At 35.9% G+C, this 25,355-nt stretch overlaps 1 protein-coding gene and 1 non-coding gene across 6 annotated transcripts in view; one reads left to right on the plus strand and one right to left on the minus strand.

The window, feature by feature from the left end:
- Positions 1 to 25,355, plus strand: part of Spred (Sprouty-related protein with EVH-1 domain) — a 202,054-nt gene that overhangs the window by 21,631 nt on the left and 155,068 nt on the right. For all 5 annotated transcript variants that reach the window (XR_011329725.1, XM_069812587.1, XM_069812588.1 and 2 more), the window contains exon 2: positions 4,017 to 4,200. Coding sequence is in view for 4 of the 5 variants with exons in the window: in XM_069812587.1 (XP_069668688.1) it covers positions 4,017 to 4,200 (184 nt within the window). In the remaining variant the exon portion in view is untranslated. The remainder of the gene's footprint in view (positions 1 to 4,016; positions 4,201 to 25,355) is intronic.
- TRNAS-GGA (transfer RNA serine (anticodon GGA)) lies at positions 20,658 to 20,730 on the minus strand. Its single transcript has one exon. It is a non-coding gene; the product is annotated as a tRNA-Ser (tRNA).

Raw genomic sequence — 25,355 nt, forward strand, 5'->3', positions numbered from 1 at the left:
GATGCAGTGAAATGATCCATTCCTGTTTTGACTCATATCTTTGTAAATCAGCTTTTTCATATTTAAATATGATTAAAATTTCTGACTGCTCAATTCTCACTGATTAACGTTTGGAAGGGTCACGCCTCAGCAGAAGCTGAGGAATGCTGATTCTGTGAAGAGAGAGAAATATCTGCAAAGAAGGAGTGAAATGTATAAAAGGAAGAAGAAGTCAATAGCTGAACATTCCGAGAGGGATAAAAGACACCAACGACGGCTGTGGAGGGAAAATATTGCAACATACAGGGCAAAGAAAAAAGAAGTGATGGAGCACAGGTACCTCAGTCAACTGCTTCAGGGAGCTCCATTTCCAGCAATCCTGCTCCATCATCCAGAATTTCTGGGAGGCAGGGCATAACCGTGGAGCTCCTGATCATATTGGTGGCACAATAAAAAGAGTAGCCTAGCTGACACACTGGTCATGATACAGATATTCTGACAGCTAAGACATTATATAAGGAACTAAGTGAACGTACAAGTATCAAAATTTTTTTCATACCCAACCAGACCATCAACAGTGCTTATGCCGATGTTCCAAGCCTTGCAACAATTCCACAAACGATGAAGATTCATCAAATTGTTAGTGTTCAGAAATTTGCTATTCAATGTAAAGAACTTAGTTGTTACAGATGTCAGCAAACTGTTCTTGTTTTCATATGAAAGATGTTGTATTTGCTTGTTATACTGAAATACCTCACAGTTTTGAGCAGGTAGAAAGTGGACTGCTCCAGCCAATTGAAGGTGTAGATAATGAACTCATTGACAAATGGGTAATTGTTCGTTATGAGGGCAATTATTACCTTGGTAAGGACAAAATATTGATGAATTGTACATTGCATTTAACTGCATGCATCATTCTCGAGGCTGTGTGAACGAAAACAAATTCTTTTGGCCAAAAAAAAGTTGATCTCCTGTGGTATGACCATAGTAATGTGGTTGTGACTCCAATCTGGTCATATAGAGATTTCTCAGTCTTTGTGGCAGGCTTTGCTGGGTTCTGCTTCACAGTAATGTAACTTTTAAATACTCTAAATACTTTTAATATTTTTTTTTTGTATTTTCCTCATCCAGTTTTCGACAAAATATTTTTGTTTTACTCTGGAACTTCTGTAAAATATTGTGTTAGGATGATTTTATGAAAACTGTTTGTTTCTTTCTTTCATGTTCCTATAATTTAAGCCATGTGCTTATATCAATATGTGATGAGATATGCACAAGTCGTCCGGTAAAGTATTTTTATTTTCGCCAATAAAATTGAAAGTGATTAATTCATCATTGTAAGTCACTGTTGCAATGTCATTGATGCAGTAGGTAATGTCATTGGTGCAACATGCATATTTGTTTTGTAATTGAAAAATAACTTCGATTTTTTAAAATCAGCTTGACCATTATTTTTCCTGTCATATATATGTATCTAGCTTTAATTTAGAATATTAAAATTGTATTTTCCAAGCATTCCATATATATATTTTTTTCTATTACCATATTCCCATATTTTCTTATAATGATCCATATACACTGTTCTTCACCATTCATTAAATAAAGAAATAAATTATGGTATCTTAAGTTTATTTTTCAATTTATTCCCAAACATCTATGAAGATTCAATATTCGGTGACAAATTTTACAATTATCTTTGAAAGATGAAGGGAGTAATATATTTTCTCTTAAGCTTAGTATTAATGTAGCATGATTTTATTCCTTTATGAGTTTATTTTAATTAGGCCTAGTCATTACGCCTCAAAAGTATCATCACTTTCTAATGATAGGTAAAGAAGTGATTATGAATTGTCTTTTTGATTAATATAATTATTCTTCAGTGAAATAGCAAATAGGACAGAGATCTCAGTAGCCACTGTACTTCATGTAGTCCTACAAGGTGTTGCAAAAAAAAAATAATACGCTAACTGAACATTGTATGTGTATGTAACTTACATTTTTATCAGTGTGCTGGCATAGAGTGCATGGTGAACAATGACCGACTCCATGCGGAGCATGTAGTTTTATGTAAGGATTGTCAGACAAAGCTTTTGGTTTTGTTCTGGTTACTTTCAGTAACCTGAATTTCCTTTTCTTTTATTTTTTAAGACTGTTTTTTTTTCTTTCTTTCCAAAGCTGTTCTAAGAACTAAAGACTGTTCTTTTCATTGTTTTGCACCAAAGTGTTAAATCTAAGCTGAGAAGTTTTTGGTGATAGTTCACTTTCCACATTGTGTTTCAACTTTTTCTTTTTACTGTGCTAGTTTTCAAACACTGATCCATATCTGATAATGTGATAATATATGAATTGTTAAATTAATTTAAAACTTAACATTGATTGCGATGCCTACTTTTACAATATCTTGCACTGGTAACAGTGTGATGGCACCCAAATATTTACAAAGCAGAGAAGAATATGAAGGGATGTGTTACCAAGCACGCATTCTGCAGAGGCATGTTCACACCAGACTGTTATAATGCAGTAACATGAGCTGCAGCCAAGAAGTCAAAAGGAGGATAGCAATGGCCAAGGAAGCTTTTAATAGAAAAAGGATCATCTTCTGTGGACCTCTGGAAAAAGAACTAAGGAAGAGACTACTGAAGTGCTTTGTGTGAAGTGTGGTATTATATGGGGCAGAAACATGGAGATTATGATGAGTGAAGAGAAATGAATAGGAGCACTTGAAATGTGGATATAGTGAAGACTGGAGCGTGTGAAGTGGACAGACAGAATAAGAAATGAAGTTGTGTTGGAAAGAGTGGGTGAAGAAAGAATGATGCTGAAACTGATCAGAAAGAGAAAAAGGAATTGGTTGGGTCACTAGCTGAGAAGAAACTGCCTTCTGAAGGATGCGCTGGGAGGAATGGTGAATGGAAGAAGAGTTCAGGGCAGAAGAAGATATCAGATGATAGACGACATTAAGATATGTGGATCATATGTGGAGACAAAGAGGAAGGCAGAAAGTAGGAAAGATTGGAGAACGCTGGATTTGCAGTGAAAGACCTGCCCATGGGCATGTATGTATGTAATAGTAATATTCATGATGATAAAAAAAGGTTTTATTTAACCTGGCAGAGTTAAGGTCATAAGGCCTCTTAAAACTTTATTACATAGCAAACATACAAATGTATCAGAATTACATATTAGCATTAAGTTAGAAGCAGATATGATTTAGAAAGGGACTTCCCACCATTCACCAAATTCACAAAGCGAAAGAATATGGCTTCTCTCGAAGTTAAATAATGAAGAAAACTTGCTTCGTTAATTGCCATAATGTTCAGTTAATTTCACAACTTTTGGCTTTTATCCTGTCTTACACTGTTGGTACAATGTACAATTTCCCACCACCACCACCACCACCACATAATAGAAAAAAAAATTATTGGTTTTAATAATTTAAATAAAATATTGGTCTTGTAAACCAAAAATAAGGTATACCTTCTAAAACTTCAGAAAAAAGACTATCTCCCCCCCCCCCCCCCGTGATCGGGAACTGATGCACTAGCTTGTAGATGCAGGGTATAGTGCTTAGAATCAAATAGGTTCCAAATGTTCTCGTGCAGTTGTAACTGATATTCACTTTTGCAGTTCAATATGTTTAGTTACAGCCTATCATTTTAGAATGCCCTACGGACCACACTCATGTAATACTTTTTGAAAGTGATTATATTTTCACATGTCATGTAATTTCTGGAAAATGCTACTGTGCACTTGCACTGGAAAAGACAAATAGTATGCAAATAACATTATTATTGTTACTTTAATGTTGTTACTGTTGTATGTATACATGCAATATTAATGATGTTTGTTGTTGTGTATTAGATACTTGGAATGAGAATTTGTTGTGAAGTGAACATAAATATTTATACAGTCAGTATGTTTCTTATATATATATATATATATATATATATATATATATATATATATATATGCTGCAGTTATGTAATTTTTATAGTTGTTACAGAATATAAATTAAAACGTACCTTCTTTTTTTACAGTGGCAACTATCTGGTTAGGGTGCGAGCTCAGGTGATGATGCGTGACGACAGCACGGGCGGTTGGGTCCCCATGGGGGGAGGGGGCCTTTCCAACGTGTCTGTCCGTAAACGTGCAATACCATGCGATTTAGATGAATGTAAACATGAATATCTCATATTTGGAAAGCGGATATCAGACCAATCGGTAAGTCTTCTTGCTGTAATAATTCTGTACTGTGCAGTATGTTAAATAATGTAGGTAGAATATTAATAAGCATTTGTTATGACGTTAATTATTACATTTGGAATTTGCATTGTTTGCTGCATGAAACTGTATTTTACAGTTTGATATAGGTTACATAATGTAAAATACGTAATTTAATATACAATATAGCTTCCATTGTAATGTGAGAGACTAGTATTGTTTTTCCTTAATATTTTGTGACGTTACGGTGACATTAGAATGAGAAGAAATGTGAGGCAGAACTAGTCTATGCCATGTAGTCAGTAATAATAAGACAATGTTGTCTAGTTAGCACACTGTTCTATCCTGCTGTTTACTTCTTTCGTTGCACAATAAAAATATAATATTTATGGAAGGAAATTGTGGAATTGAGTAGAGCAAACATTCTGAATTTATACTGTACAAGAACTGTATCTCTAACCTGAATGCTATTCACTACTTATTGCTCGTAGACAACCAAAATTGTTGTAACTTATTCAAGCAGGTCCTAAAGGACACAGTTCGTGGATATGACAATGGCTGTTAGTTTCATATCAGTATCGAGATGTACAGTATTCTTTGACAAGGAAGGCTCACCAAGTGATAATGGATTGTCACAACTATTGTTCCCCCATATGTTCCATTTGAAATAAGAAATCTCCCTATAAATTTCTACTTCCGGAGAAGGCCTAGCTTTCGAGATATGATTTTTCAAAACAATCGCTTGACACTCATATACTCGTATCTTCATTGCCATCGCTAAGAAGTTGCACCTTTGTATTACTGTAAGGGAAGATGGGCTCTTTCGTAAGAAATTGAAACATTTCTGTTGAGTGTTGTTGAACACCCTTGTTTTACGATGTAAGTTAAGCCAGGTAAATAAGAGAACAGAATTGGTCTCATATACTACGCGCCCAAATTAAAGGAGCAGTCCGCGATAAAATTCCATATTTCGATTATATTATAGGATGTTTACCAAAGTAATCATTGGATTAACGGCGTTTGTCGCATCGCTCTATGCCTTTTAGTTTGCGAAATATTAAAGGTCTTACTGCAAGCTCTGACGTCATAACCACTGATCGCTTCATAAGACTGCGTTGTAGTTCCGTTTGACATACAGTGTAGAACGAGTAAATATACTGTCTTCGCGCTACGAGTTGGCAGGTGGAGTGGATAGGCGGGACAGGGGAACTTCACGCTACACTCTGACCTGAAAACGTCAGTCCACTTACCTGGCTACAGGGGAACGAAGTCAGACATAAAAGATTCATCTTCATCTTCGGTGTTGCTGTCATTATGGCTGTCATCATCACTCTCATCACTGCTGTCATCATCACTGATGTCCGCGTCGCCAACATTAATGATGAACTCGTCTATAACGTCCTCCATTATTGCGTCTTTCTCCCAGTAGTAGTTTTCAATATCACTCATATGTTTACAGTATCCAGTCCAGTCTTCTTTAGTTATAGATTTGAGTCCTTCTTGCACAAGTTCTTGCAGTCTTTTCAGTGACATATCACCCGTTGTGTTATGTGACCTTACATAGTTCTTAACACTACTCCAAGCTAATTCAATAGCGCTTAGGTCACACATATACGGTGGTAACCTGACGACAGTGTGACTATGATTTGCAAATATCGTATCTATTTGGTACACTTTTTGCTTAGGACGAATTTGTTCAATTAACGAAAAAAGAGTGAACTTCCTCATATTTTCTTCACATGGCACCCCATGCCTTTGCAGGTAGTCCAACATTTCTTTTTTTACCGCTGATTTGGTTGGTACCTTATCTAATTGTTTTCCATGATAGGGCGCATTGTCCATGACGATTACAGATGGAGTAGACAGATTGGGAATAACTTTTTCAATCACCCACTTTTCGAAATTGTTAGAGTTCATCTGTCCATGATAGTCGCCTGTTGCTGTCGCCTTGTATACTAATTCGCATCCTTCAACAAAGTCATTAATCCCACCCAGATGGACAACAATGAGTCTGTTAGACGCATTAACGGTAGTCAAAACTCCCGTAACGTCTTTATGCTGCCAGCACTTGCGAAACATTAAATTGGTGTCTACCCATGTCTCGTTCAGGTACAAGATTGGTTTACCCTCTTCCCTAAGCTTTCTAATTGTCTGTAGGTATCTACACCTCCAATTTACAATGTTTTCCCTTTCAATTAAAAATTTTCGTCTCGATGCACACTTCTTCCATCTGAAACCCATTTCCTTTAGTATTCGTCGTAATGTTGTCACCTTCCATTTGAAATCAATTCTGTCTTTTAACACAGGCAAAAGTTTCTTGCAGCTTGGTACTACTTTCTTGTTCAGATAAAAATCCTCAATTATGTCCTTTATCACTCTCCGGTCAAAGTCATCTACATTTGCGTTCCAATAGTCTGGACGTTTCTGTTTTTTTCCAGGTGTCGACAAAACACTTTCTTCTTCTTTGCAGTCTTTCATTTCTTTCCTTATACGCTGTATCGTTCTTATAGATACATTACAATACTTTTTTGCCCTTTCTGCAGATTTCGTAACAGGAATGCTAAGACATTGTTGTTCTTTTTCTTCATCACAGCATTTTATCACATTTGCAATAATATTTCTTTCTCCGCTATGGATTGTCAGTCCTTGTTTCCTCTTTGTCGACATATTTAAAATTATTTGCAATTAATAAACCGCTATGTAAGCCTAAACTACCACTATACAATAATAAAAACTCTACTAACTGTATTATAATCAACTATATTAACACCAGAAAAAAAACCTATTATTAAAGACTTGCGATATATTGAAACTATTCTTGTTGAAACAAATAAAACACAACGAAACGCCACTATTATTTCACAGACCCGCAGACATTCTCAAATATATGTGCAGTAGATGTTTGTGAAATAGGAATATTGCAGTGAACAGCGCGGTGCGCATGCGCGACTGTTTCCCCTCCGCCCCGTCTAAGTACTTCAGCCGCCTTCTCCTGGCATGACAACAGTATATTCATACGTTACAGTCAGTTATTATTAACACACTTAGGACCTATGACATGCATATACTGTAATAATAATAATAATAATAATAATAACAATAATAATAATAACTTACCCATTTTGAATTTCGTACTCATAGAGATTAGAACAATTTGGGTCTGGTAAGGGTTCAAACTGAAAAGGTTTAATATGTCGATCCATTATAACCCAAATCAACGCCTTCACTGAGTGAGTGAATGTATGTGAGACGTGAAATATTCGTTATGAATGAACTGCAAATACGTGTTTATCTCACGTCAACAATAAATTAGTACAAGGTTTATATTATTCTATTGCGTCATAGTTGTTGAGTCACACGGTTTAGGCACGAAGCTATGTTTGGGGGAACCTCTAAACATGTGGATCATCGAATTGCGGCAGTTGATAACTAGAACTACTTCCAAGACATTTTTCTGTATAGTATCTTCTCTCCACGCATTTTTCTTCCAGCTGTATGTTTTTTCTTCCACCCATCATTTAGTGGCTTTAGAATACAGGAGTCTGGAGCCAGTTACATCTCTTTTCACGTTGTAATTATGGTCCATTACCGCAATCATAGTTCTTGTTACCATTCCACCATATGGAAGTGTTTTCTCTTAGGAGTGTAAAGCAATCTCTCGTTATGGTATGATTCAAATTTGCTGGTGTGACAAAATTGATTAGTCCGATTTAGGTCTTTTAAAAGGGCAGGGTTACATACAACTTTTTTCAGAGCATTGTAATCGCTGGATCCAAGTTCGATCCATTCCCTCTCACTATTGTATGGGTGAATGTGTGCACATTTTTTATTATGTGTCTGTTTCTCCCCATTCGTGTATATTACAAACATGATTTAATACAGAAATGAATCTGTCTTCTAAGTCATCAGAATCACCTTCACATGTAGCACAAGACCACATAGGTGATTTATGATGCTCTCTTTCCACATTTGTGCTGTGTCTTTAAGCTTTTTTCCATGTGCCAAATGTCAAATTGATAGCCCATCCATTCATATTTGGTTCTTATCAATTTCCTAATTCCTCTATGGCGGTCCGATGGAAAGAGGGTAATGTTCATTTTTTCTTTTAGGCGATCTAGAACTTTTTCGCATGCTGCTTCGCCTACAATTAGATCTTTTTGCAGAACTACGAAGTCTATAATCTTATCTGAATCGAGGTCCATTACACTGTAAGTCACATATTTTGCACTGTAACTAGGTGAGTCAAATTGGCCATCACCGTGATTCGCACGTTTTTATCTTTTAGGGAATTGATAAGTTGTTCATGAATCTGAAAATAAGTACATCTGACTGTTGGTTCTACGAATTTTGAAATTATTTTATAAAATGTTGTTTTGCCGATTAAACATAGTTGTAAAGTTTTTGAAAATTTTTCAAACAATTTGTATCTTATATCGCACAAGTATAACACAAAACTCACTGCTATGCTTCACCTCTGTTCGGACTTCCACTCCCAATTACGGGCATTCTGGCACACTGCATTAACTTTCAGAAATGGTCCTATTGTTTCTACCAAATATTTGTAAAAGAGGAATGACAATTACAGAAGAAAAACAAAATTTGTAACTCTGACCAAAAAAAAAAAAAAAAAACACTTTTTGACTCCCTATTTACTTTCTGTTTCATGTCCAGCGTCCTTGGAACCTGATGAATTAGAATTTGAAGTTTCTTCTTCTATTTGAAAATATATCTCTAAGTCAGTTTCTGCTCCCCCACATCTGATTCACCACACACATTTCTTAGCGTCTCGCACCCTATCTCACACTGCACAGCTTTGTTTATATTAGGTTCCTGTGAATTTTCAGCCTCATCGAGAACTACACACACGTCAATATTTTCAGCTATAGGTGCATCCCTGGAACTTGCTATTACTTCTTCGACGACCTTCTTTCATTTATAAGCAGAAGAGCGCGTAGATCAGAACTGTCTTGGGGAGATTCTCCTTTCAAAAATAGGAAAGGAACAGAAGTTTTCTTAATTTTCATAGGAGTTCTATTGTCTTTCATTAAACGTCTTTTTAATAAAGACGATTCTTCAAAATCAGTTTCACGGAAATGACTGGAACACACAACAGTAGTTTTCGATAATGTAAACCCTTTTCTGTTGATTTTCTTCACCCATGTTTTAAATCTTTGCAGTAACTTTTCTCTGTTCGGAAATACATGAAATGATACCCCTTCTTCATCTTCTGTTTTTGTTATTCCCTCTGAACACGAAAAATCACAGCACCACGGCATTTTAAACTGTATTACGATACAATTTCTTCTGTTTAGTCTACTGTAGTTCAAAATCGTTCATATAAAAGAAAATACATCTACATAAAACCACAACATTGGTATGTGCTGGTTTTATGATTAAATGAAAAGCAAAACATGACTTCACACAATCATAACTAAGTCCGAAATTCTGTTCACGTTTACTACGGCAAGAGAAGATTATTTATTTTAATACAAAGCGCTGCGCTGCACTCGCCGATGTTCTCGGCCTACTACTCAATCTCACCAGTTCAGTGGCTGTGACGTCATAAGTATTTGTGCGGAGTCAGTAACTCAAGAACCATGCCTCGCATTGACATGCGGCAAATTACATTCTACTTAGATTGAAAAACGTGTTTGATTAAAGCCAACTTAATTTTATCGCGGACTTCTCCTTTAAATCTGCATCCGGATAGAATGTGAATCACTGTTCTCTCTCTCTCTCTGGCCTTTGTGACCTATGAGTAAATACTAAGCTGATAAAGAGGTGTTTACTGTTTGTGCCTGCCAGTTGTATGAGATAGTGGTGAATACATGTGTATAGGAGGCGCTGAAAGTGTTGTACTCATATGGGAAGGTGGGGCAAGAGTGCCATGTTAAGGTTTGACATAAAATACTTATTTACAATTTATTCTCTGCAAATATCACAAGTATAGATTCCCTGTCGTTCATTAAAGTCAGTACAATCCATATGTTCCCGCTCATTGTATTCTTGACATTGAATCATTGGTTCATCAGGTGGGTCACTCAACATTTCATTACAAATAACACAAAAATAATTGTCACTTTTATCAGTATGGCAGTTAAGAACAGCTTGAGACGAAGTTTCTTCACTTCCTTTCTTCTTTTTTTTCTGTGTTTTCATTCCTCGTTTGATTTATTTTTTCCCTGAATCATTCATTTTATTTTGCAGTTAATTTTTATATGGGCTACTTGTAAGAACAGCAGATGTTTCAGTTTTCTTTCTTTTTTTCGGAGTTGTTGTAGACACCATTTTACAAATTGGAAGTGGAGACAGTGATTTAATACTGTAACAGCCATTTGAATTGATGCTTTCCAAAGACCGACTTATACAGTAGATGGTAATGATTCATTGGCCCTTTGGTTCATCCTTTGAAGATTTTCTGGCATAGAGCTGATCTTTCTGGTATCATTCACAACTGAAGGTTGAGTTTTATCATGGTGTAAACTTTCTTGATTTTCTGAAGTGCTGTTGTTTGAGTTACCTTGTTCATATGTAGTCATTGGTTTTGTTGTTGTTTGTTGGGATGTCTTGTGCTACATTCACAGAAAATGCTTCTGAGGCAGCAAAATCAGATTCTTCAAAAACATCAGGATTAAAAGTTACTATTCCTGTCACTTTGAAACCCTTCATTGCATTGTTGATAGTAGCAGCTTTACCATAGGCTTTGGTAAACAAATCAGCAATGTCGTATTCAGTAATTCTCTTGCCAGGGTTATTTGTCATGCATTTTGAGCTTTCCTAATTATAATAGGTTTTTAGAGGACCAAAAAATGACGTGTCCAGAGGCTGCAACATATGTGAAGTGTGTGGTGGAAAAGTGAACAGATGAATTCCATTTTCTCTTGCATTTAGAATAACCTGTAGGGATTTGTGGCTCACATGACCATCCAATAAAAGTAAAACGGGATTTTCAGTACTTGCATTTGTATGTCTTTGAAAATGATCAATGTAGACAACAAATGCATCTTGATCTATCCATCCATTGTCTGTAAGCCTACAAATTGAACCAGGTGGTGCTCCAACCATCAATCGATCATTCATCCTCTTTCTGCCAAAAATAATCATAGGTGGGACATATTGCCCTGCAGCACTGAAAGCACACACAACAGTGGTAATTTTGCCTCTTTCTGCACTTGTAATTCTACCCACATGCCATTTTCCTTTTACGCTGACTACTTTCTCTGGCGTATGGACAGTGGTAATTCCAGATTCATCGGATTAAATATATGATTAGGCGCAAAATTGTACCTATCAAGCAATTCTTCCAAATTTATGAAAAATATTCCAACATGTCTTTTGTTAAAACCAGACATTATATATATTACCTCACTCATTACATTACCTCTTGTAACATGACCTCATTCACAGACAAAACATTAGGTTGTATACTAACAACTAGAACAATTGGAGGTACTAGCGCTCGTCCCTTGCATTCATGGGATGCAAATTTAACTTGGGGGCGTAATAGTAGTCTGAACGAGTCTCTCATGCCATTCATTGCATAGACCCATCACAACTTTTTTCACATGCGTGTTTGTTTCATTTGCGGTTTAATGATGAGAATTAATCCTATAAATGTTATAAACCTGTTAATGATGTATATCATAACAGAAAACAAACACCAGTGACTGAAAAGGATAAGAACTGAATGATTATTTACAAGGTAAGAGCAAACTCTCTGTTGTAATAATAAATATTAATATTTTTATTCACAGTTTGAATTCTTTAAAATATAATTCTTCCCGTTCAGGATTAATAATTGATTGATTATTTTATATTTTGTTCAAGCAGACTCAGTTGATGTTATTGAACAAGATTTACAACTACTAACTGATGATGGAAGAGTTTCGGAGAAAGAAACAGAAGACACACTTCTAAATAAGTCAACAGAAATGGTTACAAGCAGTAGCCAGTCTTTGTTACCAACTTACGTACCTTCACCGCTGAGATCTAGTGTGGGTTCGGATTTGAAGAAGAAGACGAAACATTGTTGAACATTGGAAAAATGAAAAGAGACGAAAATTAAAGTTGCAAATTGTTAAATCAAAATACTCAGATGCACCAAATTATGTTAATGACTTATACAAGTGGGACAGACAGGTCCAAAAGGGAGCAACAACAGCAGACAAATTATTAATAGTAACAAATAGCGTTCTTGCAGAATTTGAACAGGCAAAAAAATTGGAATTAGGCCTACTAATACATGATAGAGATTTAAAAACATAGGCATTGCAAAAAGACAGATCAATTATTGTAGATAATTTTGCAGATTCCATTGGTTGGTTATGAACTTTTGAAAAGAATAGAATCGTATCAAGAATAGTGGCCAAATTTGTGACGAAAGTGCATGTGGAGAAGCAGGAGTAAGTGTAAAGCACAGAAAAAAATTTGTTGATGTACAGTGTAAAACCATATTGAAGTTACAGGAGAATGGAGAAAGTTGCATAATGCAGAACTGTACGCATTGTATTCTTCACCTAACATAATTAGGAGCATTAAATCCAGGTGCTTGAGATGGACAGGACATGTAGCACGTAAGCAAATCCAGAAATGCATCTAGAGTGTTAGGGTTGGAAGACCAGAGGGAAAAAGTCCTTTGGGGAGATTGAGACGTAAATGGGAAGATTATATTAAAATGGATTTGTGGAAAGTGGAATATAATGGTAGGGACTGGATTAATGTTGCTGAGGATAGGGACCGAGACGTAAATGGGAAGATTATATTAAAATGGATTTGTGGAAAGTGGAATATAATGCTAGGGACTGGATTAATGTTGCTGAGGATAGGGACCGAGATGTAAATGGGAAGATTATATTAAAATGGATTTGTGGAAAGTGGAATATAATGGTAGGGACTGGATGAATGTTGCTGAGGATAGGGACCAATGGCAGCTCTGGGTTCTCTAAAAGCCATTTGTAAGTAATGTAAGTGTGAAACCATATGTACAAACCTATGGGCTAAGAGGGGTTTATACACAGATCAGAGTGGATTTGAACTGGAAATTCATACTGGAAGAACACTGGAGATCAAGGGTGCGAAAAAGGTTGAGGCTTTAACACAGTCTATATCAGCAAATACACAGAGTTACACTATTCAACCAACTGTTTCAGCGGATGGAAAACTACCACACCTTTATTGTTGGTATTAAAAAATGCAGCAACAGTGATTTTGGCCCTAGAAGAAAATGTTTAAGGTCCCAAATGTTTATGCATTGCCCTCAAAATCAGGGAGGCTTATAAAAACTCACCTCTTGAAGTGTTTTCAAGAAATATACTTTCCATCTGTGAGTGATCATAGCATTCTCTTGGTAGATTCGTGAACTAGTTACCGAAATAGACAGGATACAGAAAGAATAGCTTCAGAAGGTAAAACGTGGAAGTGTTAACAATTCCAAAGCACACAACTCTGACTGTTCAGGCTCTTGATGTTTACAGCTTTAGGCCTTTGAAAAATTTCATTTGGAAGTTCTCTGATAGTGTTTTGTTACTTGCCACGAATATTTTATTGCATCAGAGAGATAATGTGATAAAATTGCAGTCCTTAACACATGATCAGTTTTCATCTCCTAAATACATAAATATGGCTGGTGTAAAGCTGGGTACCTTGACAACAAATTGATAAATTCGTCACTCCTGTAGAATTCTGTTTTCACGTTGATGTGCAGAACTGCTCTAAAGCTGACTGTGAGAAACTAGTTTTTCTGAAATGTTCGTGCTGCAAAGTTCCACTGTGTTTTGAGCATTTTTACGATTTGCACTACTGTGATCAGTACAGTGAGTAATTTCAGATACATGCTTACATTTCCTTATCATTTCTTCATAGACTATTCTATAGTCAATTTCATGAATATTATGCATCTGGTATGTCATTTCCATGACTTGTATTATTTAAGGAAATTTTGACAATACGACATGCAGCTAGATGATATTTATTGCCTGATATGTCTAGCACATAGCATTGTTTGCATTAGCTGTTATAGCTCTGGAGTGAAGATTTTGAAAAACGTACCTTGAAAACTAGATTTTCTCTGGATGTAGAAATTTATAGGAAGGTTTCTTATTTTAAATAGAACATATGGGGGAATGATCATTATGAAAATCCAATAATAATCCCAACTTGTGTTTTGAATTTAATATTGCGTATTATTGCAAATTACATTAGAACTTAAGGTGAACTATTTCTTTCCCTTCATCTTAACCATAAAAAAGAATTTTCCCAACTCTTTAGATTACTGACATTGGGGGATCCACTTAATTTACTGTAAGCTATACAGGGTGTATCGAAAATGATAGGCAGCACTTCAGGTATGGATTTCTCGTATGTGTGTGTATTAGTTTGGTCCTTAGCCATATAGGTGGGTTATTATTTTCTTAAAAATTTAAAGACACCTCCTGGAATTGTTACACTTATTGAGAAAATAATTTCCTCAAAAAATAGGAGGGACTGGGTAATAAGAAGACATGGCACATATGAATTAAAGTTTTAAACATTTTCTTAAGTTTCTATATTCAACCAGAAGTGAAATATTTATAACTTTTTTATGTTATCATTCACAATTAATGCTTCTGTTGTTCTTAAAAGTCTTTAAATTGAGTTGATTTCTTCACATCTGAATATTGGTGCCGATATTCGGACACAGTTTGCAGAATAAAATGTTTTTCTGCTTCTTTCGTTTCCATCATATTGTTGTAGTCTGTCATCTGTTCTGCTGCATTATTTACAGTTCTTTAAACTATTTTGTGATATGTAGTCCTTCCTGGAAAAGCTCGTTACTTTCCCATTCTGATGGGTGTCTTTCCAAAAAGTTATAATTTATAGAAAACCATTCAAAAAATCTTCTTGATTCTTGAGAAATAAAATTTTCAATGTCTTTTCCTTAGAACTTTGATTCAGCTGATAACTTTTTGATATTTCCCTCCAGACTTTTTTCATCATTTGATAGCATCAGTATTTTAGTTTCAACTAAAATGTGTTTATTTTAGACCAACTTTCCTCAAATTTCTTAAAAATTGGAATAAATGGCCCTTCAAAATAGTTTCAGAGATATGATGTCTACATGTTAAATAAAGAATTTCTCTCCCTAATTTTTGTTCAAGTACCTAACACATAAGCATCTTGAAAACGACCTGTGTTGGCTGCTGTTGTATCAAAATAGAGCGCTTGCATTTTTTTTAGTGATGTTCAACTCTTTTATAGGTATCCTACAAGCAACACTCAGCTCGAACTCGTGTTGCGCATGCTATACCCCTCTTACCCCCCTGCAGTAGGCATGAGAGCATGCTGGGAACGGGAGCATACGTCATCTTCTGTGTGAGACAGTGACACTCGCTGGTTTCTGCGCACTGAGTTTTCCTTGTTGGATGCCTATAGTAATTGATACACTGCATCAGTTTGGTGTTGTCCATACCCAAAGCTATTACAGGTATCCCTATCGTTTCATTGCATCGGAAGTTATGATCATTGAAAGCCTATCTATTTGATTCTTACCAGTATTAAACTTGGCTCTGATTGACTGGATGGTGTGACTTTTGGTGTTCCAAATAAGTACTTTAGTACGATTCTTGGCATCTCTCAGTGCTGTCCCTACTCGGAGATCTGATTGAGGGACTATTTTACCTCCGGAGAATTTTACACTGATGGATTCCATGAATCAGAAGCAGTGAAAAATATAGTGGGACTGCGTTGGTGTTAATGCAGCTTATGTGGGTACCTCTTTGTTACTTGTTAGCTTAAACAACAAGTTTAAGCCTCCTCATCACAACAAGGTGAGTACCCACGAGAGGGAACTACTGTGCAGCAGATAAGGATCACCTTCAAATTTATACAGATGGATCTCTAAATCCTAATAATGAGACATCAGGAGCAGGGTATTATATTCCAAAATATCAAAGTTATTTCATACCATGTTCATCTTCCTCCAGTCTTGACACTGAATTGCTAGCTATTGATGCTGCTTTTCAGTGTGTTACTCAAATTTCTGAAAAATCTATTTGCATACTTACCGACTCCAAGGGGGCTATATTTAATATAATTAAATATGTACCAAACCTATATGCACATAGAATTATTCCAATTCAGAAACAACAAAGTAAACTAAAAGAACTCCAAAAGGAAATAACATTTCAATGGATACCTAGTCATTGTGGTATACCTGGAAACGAGAAAGTCGATAATATTGCTAAACAAGCAACATATTTGCAACCAAGACCTCTTCAAGTGATATCTCTATCCAGTGCTTTTGCTTCAGTAAAGTCTCATTTTACAAACCTATGGATCAACAATTGGCTCTCTTCTGACAAAGGAAAAATTTTACAGTCTATACAAAAGAAACCAAATGACCTGGAAATGTACAAAAACTTGCCCAGACATGTTCAAACATTTTTAACAAGAGCCAAAACAGGTCACATTGTCACTCAATTGTACCTACAACGATTTCACATTTCTGATAATCCTACTTGTCTGTGGTGTAATAATCATGATGAAGATCTGGAACACATTCTTCTATACTGTCCATCCATAAACCACAAAAGAAGTAAATTAAAATCATCAGTACCAGTTGCAGAAGACACAGCCATGCAGTATATATTGACTACACCCCACCTCTGGCTACTAGCAACAGGCGTCTATAATGAACACCGATCAAAATACCCGTCATTTCTCGTGAAAAACAACTGAATAGACTATAGTGGACTTTATACTGGGTGTTCAGTTCAAAATGTGTCTTGGCTCGCTGTATGCCGTCATGTGGCTAGTCGGTGAGCCTAGAGAATTCAATCTTCCTACACTTCCGCAGCTCAGGTGTATAACCTAAGAGGCAGAGAAGTTCGCTAGCAAGTACGGCGTTCATTCTGAAGAGTACGTACCGATACGTACGGTAACGCCGGTAGTGGCAGGAATGTGAAGTGTTTGGAAATACGTACTGTCAGGATATGGGGAGAGGGTTAAGACGATTACTTACGTATTTGTTGACATTAACTTCGACGGTCAACATGGACACGGAGCATATGATTTGTGTTGTGGAATGTTACCGTACGCAACCGATGATAACAAATACCCTGCGTACGACTTGCCGGCGCAAAAAACAGTTCGAAAGAGGTTATGGTAGCACACAGACCGTACAAACCGCCACCTGTTGCTACGACGTTCAAGTTATACCGTACACGTTCTCAAGTTCAGATTGAAGAACGCCTTAAATAATAGGCAACTTCTCTAACATATAAGCTGAAACTCGCTTCAAATCGGTGACCCAACAACAGTGACGTCATGACACACTTTGAAATGAACACCCAGTATTGTCAGCAAACAGCTGGATACATTAAGAAGATTGATTGATTGCTTCTTACCAAAACAGCCGGAAGCATTTTTTCATCCTAATGAACGGTGATCGAATCTAAGCCAAGTTCATTGAATTTTTAAGAGCTTTATGCTTATTTCACTTTGCAGATCTTTATGACATCGCGATATAGAACTGCGGTTTATAATAATGTCACTCAAGTCACGACCCAAGGCTTCTCTTTGCAGACAATTTTCTCACAGCATCACGATCACTTACTTAGCACTTATCAAGTGTTTTGGCGTGATTACTTGTATTTTAGCTCATTTAGTTCCTTGTGAAGCAATAGAGTCATTTGTTAGACTTAAGTCGCTAGGTTGAGGGACTCTACCGATGCTTGGACCAGGTTCTCCAACTTGAATCGAATCATTTTCTGTGAATGAAGGGATTCATAACATTTTGTTACCTCTGTAAATAAAACCAATGTATGTCAGAAATATTTACTATTTATTCAGCTGTTTAACAGTTTGTGAACAAATTAGGTGTAAGTTCACGTTAATGTGATATAAAGATGATTCTGGTAATATTCATTATATTCAGTAGTAAGCATAGTGTACTGTAACAGCTTTTATTATTTAATTGTGTTAGTTGCGCTATGAACGTAATTATTACCATCATTAATAATAAATATTTTGCGTTATAGCCGACATTGAATTAATAAATCAACAATATTTTAAATTTTAAGAATTTGCAATAAAAGTTACCTTGCACTGACATTTTACTGAGCCACAGTGGTCGCCTGAATTCTTTCTGTTGCTGACGCAGGCTACGTTTTTCTCTTTTTCCACCAATACGCGATGTGTTCCTATCATTGGGTCTGGTCTACCTTTCTTTTTTTGGTTTAGAAGAAATTTACGATCGTCTTCAGTGATGATCATTTGAAAGGCATCAGCATGTGTAATATAGAAGAGATCATCTAGTTTTTTTCCAGAAATACCTGCTTTCATTGTTCTTGAAGTTGAGATCTGCGTTTGGAACTCTTTTGTAGCACTTTCCACTCTTTAAACTATAAAGTTTATACAAGGTCTCCCAGTTTTTCGATATTGTAATGAAACTTTCTTGTAGGAATTCGTGCTTTGTGTCAAAACACTTACATTTCTTTCATAACCAGATATGCACTAGAAAGTAAGTTCAGTTTTACTTTATATGTATTGTAGAACATCACTTTTAAAACCTGGTCATTACAAGGCAATTTTGCACCCACTATTATTTGTCTCCCATCATCTCCTAAGAGAAATGACGAATCAGACTTCATTGTTTTAATTTTTAATTTTTTTTTCAATCATAAATGCTAAATCGTATCAATCTCATTCACCATCTTAGCAGTACAACAGTGTAACTACGCAATATGAAATACATATTTGCCACAATTGGCACATGGCGGGTAGGAGTCTCCCATTCGAACCTATGCGACATGTGTTCTCTCCATCTAATCTCATTCATCTAAATAACCTTTTTTTTTATGGTCGAGTAAACAGGAAATCACTATCTGTTGTTTTAGAATCCAGATAATTTGTCACCCTTCAATCACATACACACCACAAACAACCCTAGGTCACAAATTCAACCTGTAATAAAACTCTCTATTTGGGAAAAGTGTTCCGTTGCCAATCTCAGAAAAGATGCGTCACCACTTACCTTCATCGGATCGACTTGAAACTTCACACGACTTTTATTTGTGCTATATGTTGTAACTTTAAGAAGTGTCCCAAATAAAATTCGAAAGTTCAAAATTAAGGACCACCCTAGTGTGTATTATACATGGTGATTCACGAAGATAGTGCAATACTCTAGGATGTGATTTCTGACATCATTCTGATGAAAAAAGTTCATTTAAATTATGTCATATTTTTTTTTAAATTGAGTGAGTTATGCCCCTCTATATGTTAAACATAAACATAGATATTATGAAGGTTTAAGCGATTGATTAAATGGCAAACTTACTAGTGTTAATTATATAAGCACGTGTGGCTTACAGCTGACCACAACAAATATGCAGACAACATAATATACTGGCACAGATACATAGACGACATACTCATACTATACAAAGGAAACAAACGACAAATACAGAAACTACACCAATGGAACTATCTTCATCAAACCATGGCTTCTTTTTCTTAGTTTCATAATAACCTTTGCTCTGCTCATTTGCAATTTTGATATTATCTCGGATATTCTTCCACTTGCTATTAACATCTAACGCTTCCTCAACTTCGTCAGAAGTAGCTAAAGCAGCAAATCTGTTCGAAATTTCGACCTGATAACATTGCTTAGTTCCCTCATCCTTTAATTTCAGAATGTTGAATCTACTAATATTAGCTTGTTGCTCTACTCGCTTGGCTACTGATAGTCTTTCTCTTAATTCTCCATTTACCAAATAATGGTCAGAATTACAGTCAGCCCCCCTGAAAGTTCGAATGTCTATTATACTAGTATATCTTCGTTTATCTATGAAGATGTAATCAGTTTGGTTGTGTGTCATTCCGTCTGAAGAAGTCCAAGTATATTTATGTATATCCTTATGGGGGAATGTTGTACTTTTGACAATTAAATTTTTTGATGTGGCAAAGTTGACTAACCTAACTCCATTGTCATTACTACTTACGTGTAGGCTCTCTTTTCCAATAGTTAGTTTAAAAATATCTTCCCGTCCTACTTTAGCATTGAAATCCCCCAATAAAATTTTCATGTGATATCTAGATAACTGATCAAAAGTGTGTTCCAATTCCTCATAGAAGCTATCCTTTATATCAGGCCTGCACAAGTTTTGCGCTCTCAGAGTCAGCTCACTGCTCACGAGTGGAATGCAGATATTGGCTGTGCTCTGTATGAGGGTGGACTGGAAGAAGGGGTGATCTCATACAAAATGTACACAAAAGGAAGTACTAGTGCGAGTGGTTATGAAATGAATTCCCTTTCAGTGTTTGCAAAACTATCTTGGACTATTATTAATTAATGAAGAAATATTTAATCTTCATCTTACGATGTTTGGGTGACGTATATACGTCCGTTGATGTGACATATTAATGAATTAAATACTATTATAGTCACAATCATGCCATGGTATGAAAGAAAAATTTCACAACCTCGAGCAGGGATCGAACCTGCGACTTCCTGGTCTCCAGTCAGGCGCTCTACCACTGAGCTATCGAGTTCGTCTCACGCCAAAGGCTCGGAATTATCCTTTCATACTGGCGACTCTGTTATAGAGTACTGTCCATAGCGTCTGATCTTAGTCAGCACTGCTTATGGCTGGAAAGAAACTTTACAAATGTAATCTTCATCTTACGATGTTTGGGTGACGTATATACGTCCGTTGATGTGTCATATTAATGAATTAAATACTATTATAGTCACAATCATGCCATGGTATGAAAGAAAAATTTCACAACCTCGAGCGGGAATCGAACCCGCGAGAGAGGAACAGAGATTAAGGGTGTTTTGAGAATAAGGTGCTTAGGAAAATATTTGGGGCTAAGAGGGATGAAGTTACAGGAGAATGGAGAAAGTTACACAACACAGAACTGCATGCATTGTATTCTTCACCTGACATAATTAGGAACATTAAATCCAGACGTTTGAGATGGGCAGGGCATGTAGCATGTATGGGCGAATCCAGAAATGCATATAGAGTGTTAGTTGGGAGGCCGGAGAGAAAAAGACCTTTAGGGAGGCCGAGACGTAGATGGGAAGATAATATTAAAATGGATTTGAGGGAGGTGGGATATGATGATAATGAATGGATTAATCTTGCTCGGGATAGGGACCAATGGCAGGCTTATGTGAGGGCGGCAATGAACCTCTGGGTTCCTTAAAAGCCAGTAAGTAAGTAGGTAGGTAAGTATACAGTTTATATTTTGTTTTTCATTAGCCTAAATCGCGTCCAGTTGTAATTCCTATCTTGTATTATGATGCGAGATGAACCACATTTTCTCTTTTCCTGAACCAGTAAATTACTTGCGCTTTTTTCTGTAGTACAACATGTTTTCTTTTGACACTTGTAGAAGACATTTTACATGGAAATTAAACAGTACGGTCACTCGAAAAGTAGACCATAATGCGTAAGGGTAAAGGTTTGTAAAAAAAAAAACACTCTGTAGAAAAAATTCGTATTAATATAATGTACAGTACTTCATATTTTTTTTCTGCGAGATAGAAAGACAGTCGGATAATCCACCACTCGGTTAATAGGGTGACGGATAATCGGGGTTTTACTGTATCTGTATGTGTGGACTAGTAATGACGCATTATATTATGTTTTCCTCTTTCATACTTTTGTGGCAGATAAGACACTGAGTATTGACTCCAGCTCTTGTTAAAAAATAAGTATTTTCCCATGCAATATTGAAGATAAGCGTTCGGGTATGTTCGTGCTAGTGACGTCAAACTCCTCTTAATATGAACAGATCGACTCAGTCACAGTTACACATTGCTTTCCATTAGCGTGCATAGAGAAATGGCTCTGTCTAAAGTGATTAGGAAATCTGAAAACTGTGCGTTACGAGAAAGTTTGGAAAAAGATTATTTGTTTACAGAGAATGGAACTAATAAGGTTGAGTTAAAGGAATTTTTAGACAGTCTTTAAGCACCCAGTACCAGAGCTTGTTGATGAGGAATGGATACAAGATTTAGCCTTTCTTAATCGTATTACCAGAGTGGGTAGAAGAGAAAGTGACGATACTTCCACTAGTCCAGCGGTTCGTCGCAGAGCGGCGCTCGTTCTGCTTTCTGTTCTCAGTTTCAGGAGTGCTATTCGAGTCAATGCAGATGTTTTTAAAATACCCACTAGATAAAAGTATATTATAGTTTATCACAATATTTTTCTTATTTAAAAAATGTAATACTACTACATTAACTACTCTTGAGTTCTATCATTCACTCCTGAATCGTAAAAACGAGTATAATAATCAACAGTAAACTGGAACATTCTGTCAGCTTCAGAGAGAAGAACGCAAAAAAACTACAGCTTCGCAAAACTGAACATTTTTGTGTTGTTGTAAGTACATTTTGACACGAAATTATAGTTTTTGATGTACAAGAAAGTATAATATAATATATCAAATGGGACATTATATTTTCACCAATAGTTTTTTACTGCTGCCAGAGCGGGTAGAAGACGTTACTTTCTCTAGCTCAGTGGATCGTAGCCGAGTGGCACTAGCCCTATTTTCAGTGCCCAGTTTCAAGATCGCTATTCAAGTGAATGAAAAAGGTTTTTAAAAATAACCCATTAGATAAGAATGTATTCTAAAGTACTTAGTTACAATATTTTACTTCTTTAAAAATGTAATATTACTATATTAACAAATTATGAGTTATATAACACAACCCTGAATGGTAAATATAATAATTAACCGAAAAATGGAACATTGTGCCGGCTTCAGCCAGAAATACGCAAAAAAAAGTACAGCATCGCAAAACTGAAAATTGTTTTGGCATTATAAAGTACGCATTGACATGAAATTATAGTTTTTATACACAAGAAAGATTGTAATATAATAAAGGAGACACTTTATTTTCACCAATAGTTTTTATCTACTATTTAGTCATTAGTTGCAGTTGTATCTGGTTTATACGTAATTCAGGGGAACAAAAAATATTACGTGCAACTTAGACTCATAAATATTAAGCTTCGATATTATATCTATGGTAATGTAAGTTTTGATCTTTTGAAATACCTACGTTATTTTGTGTTTTGTAAAATTAAAACAATTTGGTAGCACTATATTAAGTAGTTGTATGCTACTTATTGGAGAATATTAAATTAACGACTTTTCCATGAGGTCTATTACTTTCTCATATGCTCGATTAGAAATCTCTTATGATGTGGAAACGTAATAAACAACTGTAATAAAATTGTAAACCAGATTAAGTTCTAGCCTAGATGCAAAGTAGAATTATATTGTACTTTTGTTACCGAAATAACTTTTACGTTAATTACGACTAAAGTGCTATTATTAAAAATAAAATAATTAATAATTAAACATGCATATTTAATGAAGTAGAAGCTAGGTCCTTGGATTCAATTAGGAGTTCACAATTGGCACTTTAATACAGCACATTTTTTAACCGGCACATAGATTGAAAAATCTTCACATGTAGAAATCTATGGTAATCATCACAAGATAATCATTTTGTAATTCCAAAATATCGCTCTAGAGGATCCTAGTTAATTTTTTTCTGTCTGAATATATTTAAATCTGCTATCCCACAAGAATTAATATATTTCGCTAGTGCTCTGAATTGTCACTCTAAATAATTCAAGGGTTCTTACTTAGGCAAACGTGTTCTTTATATTGTCAATTAGGTGTCATATATTTTCTAAAATCGTGTAATGCTAGAATCCTTTGTACAGGGCAGACGAGGGAGTCTTTGAGTTCAACGTATCTGCATGGTTGTTCATTCACCTTTGAATTCTTTTGTAGTTTCACTATCTTCGAACCCATCACAGTTTATGACTCTAAAAAATGTATCGATTTTGAAAAACTCACACTAAACAGCTGAAATGCTGGTCTGGAGTTCATTCACTGGAAGGAATTACGGTCAATGTAACTAGACATAATTTTGGGCATTCAGGTGTGGAGTAATGGTACATAAATGCATACAAGCGCATGATCAACTAAGGTGTTCTTCTGATTTTCGGGTGTCACATCCAATTATTTTTACTCGGATATTTAACGATGCTGTATCAACTGCTGGATTATTTAGCGTCAATGGAATTGGTCATAGCCAGATGGTACTTGGTAAGGATACATTGTTATGAGAACGGATTGATGTCCTCTTCGTTGGATATTTTCTCTTTTCTTTTTTTAAGATATCGAGGCAAGTTTTGGAAAATATGTGTTATAGCATACGGTTTTGGTCGCCAGTTCTTGCGTGGAAGTCCTACTTCTTTACTGGCAATAATAAATTTATCGGCTCTTACAATCAAAAGTCGCCCTCGGTAGCGCAGTTGATATAGCGCTGGCTTTCAATGCTCGAGGTTGCGGGTTCGATCCCGCCGAGATCGATGGCATTTAAGTGTGTTTATATGCGACGGGCTCATGTCAGTAGATTTAATGGCATGTAAAAAAACTCCTGTGGGACAAAATTCCGACACACCGGCGAAGCTGATATAACCTCTGCAGTTGCGAGCGTCGTTAAATAAATCATAATTTTAAAAAATCACAATCAAAATGGCAGAAAAATGGATATCACAGATATAAGAACGAGCATACAGTTTTCTGTGTTCGTGGAATTGCTCTACACCACTTCTGAAAAATAGTCTAGTCTATGGATGGATAAAAGAAAGTCTCTTCCTTACAGATTATAGAGTATCTATAATTGGATTTACATCAAGAACAAAACAATTAGGCTTATTACTACTCGCTCACATAAACGGCACAATAAAATCACCCGAACAGCACAAGAAATATCTTCTTAATTCCATAGTAGAACGAGTTCTACATGCTCTGTCCACAGTATTAAGAGGAAAACTGCAATCTTAGAACGATAGCCACGCCAATGTTTCGCTCAGTTGCCGCGGCGACACTGGGGGGTTTAAAAGTCCCATTAGACCCTTGCCGAGTTACCACACTTTCTATTCTAAACGCTCTGGTATTACTGTGTCTTAGTCAAAAGCCTACAAGGAAAAGATAGCTTAATAACTGACATGTATGATCAAATCAAATCTTTTATCATGAGGCTCACGTTATTGGAAACTCGAGAACATTAAAGGATTATCTGGTTTAACAGAACAGCAACATCTTAGATTCAGTGAAATTTTGAAAGATCTTAGAAT

The sequence above is a fragment of the Periplaneta americana genome, chromosome 16 (genome assembly GCF_040183065.1).
Source record: "Periplaneta americana isolate PAMFEO1 chromosome 16, P.americana_PAMFEO1_priV1, whole genome shotgun sequence".
Lineage (NCBI taxonomy): Eukaryota > Metazoa > Arthropoda > Insecta > Blattodea > Blattidae > Periplaneta > Periplaneta americana.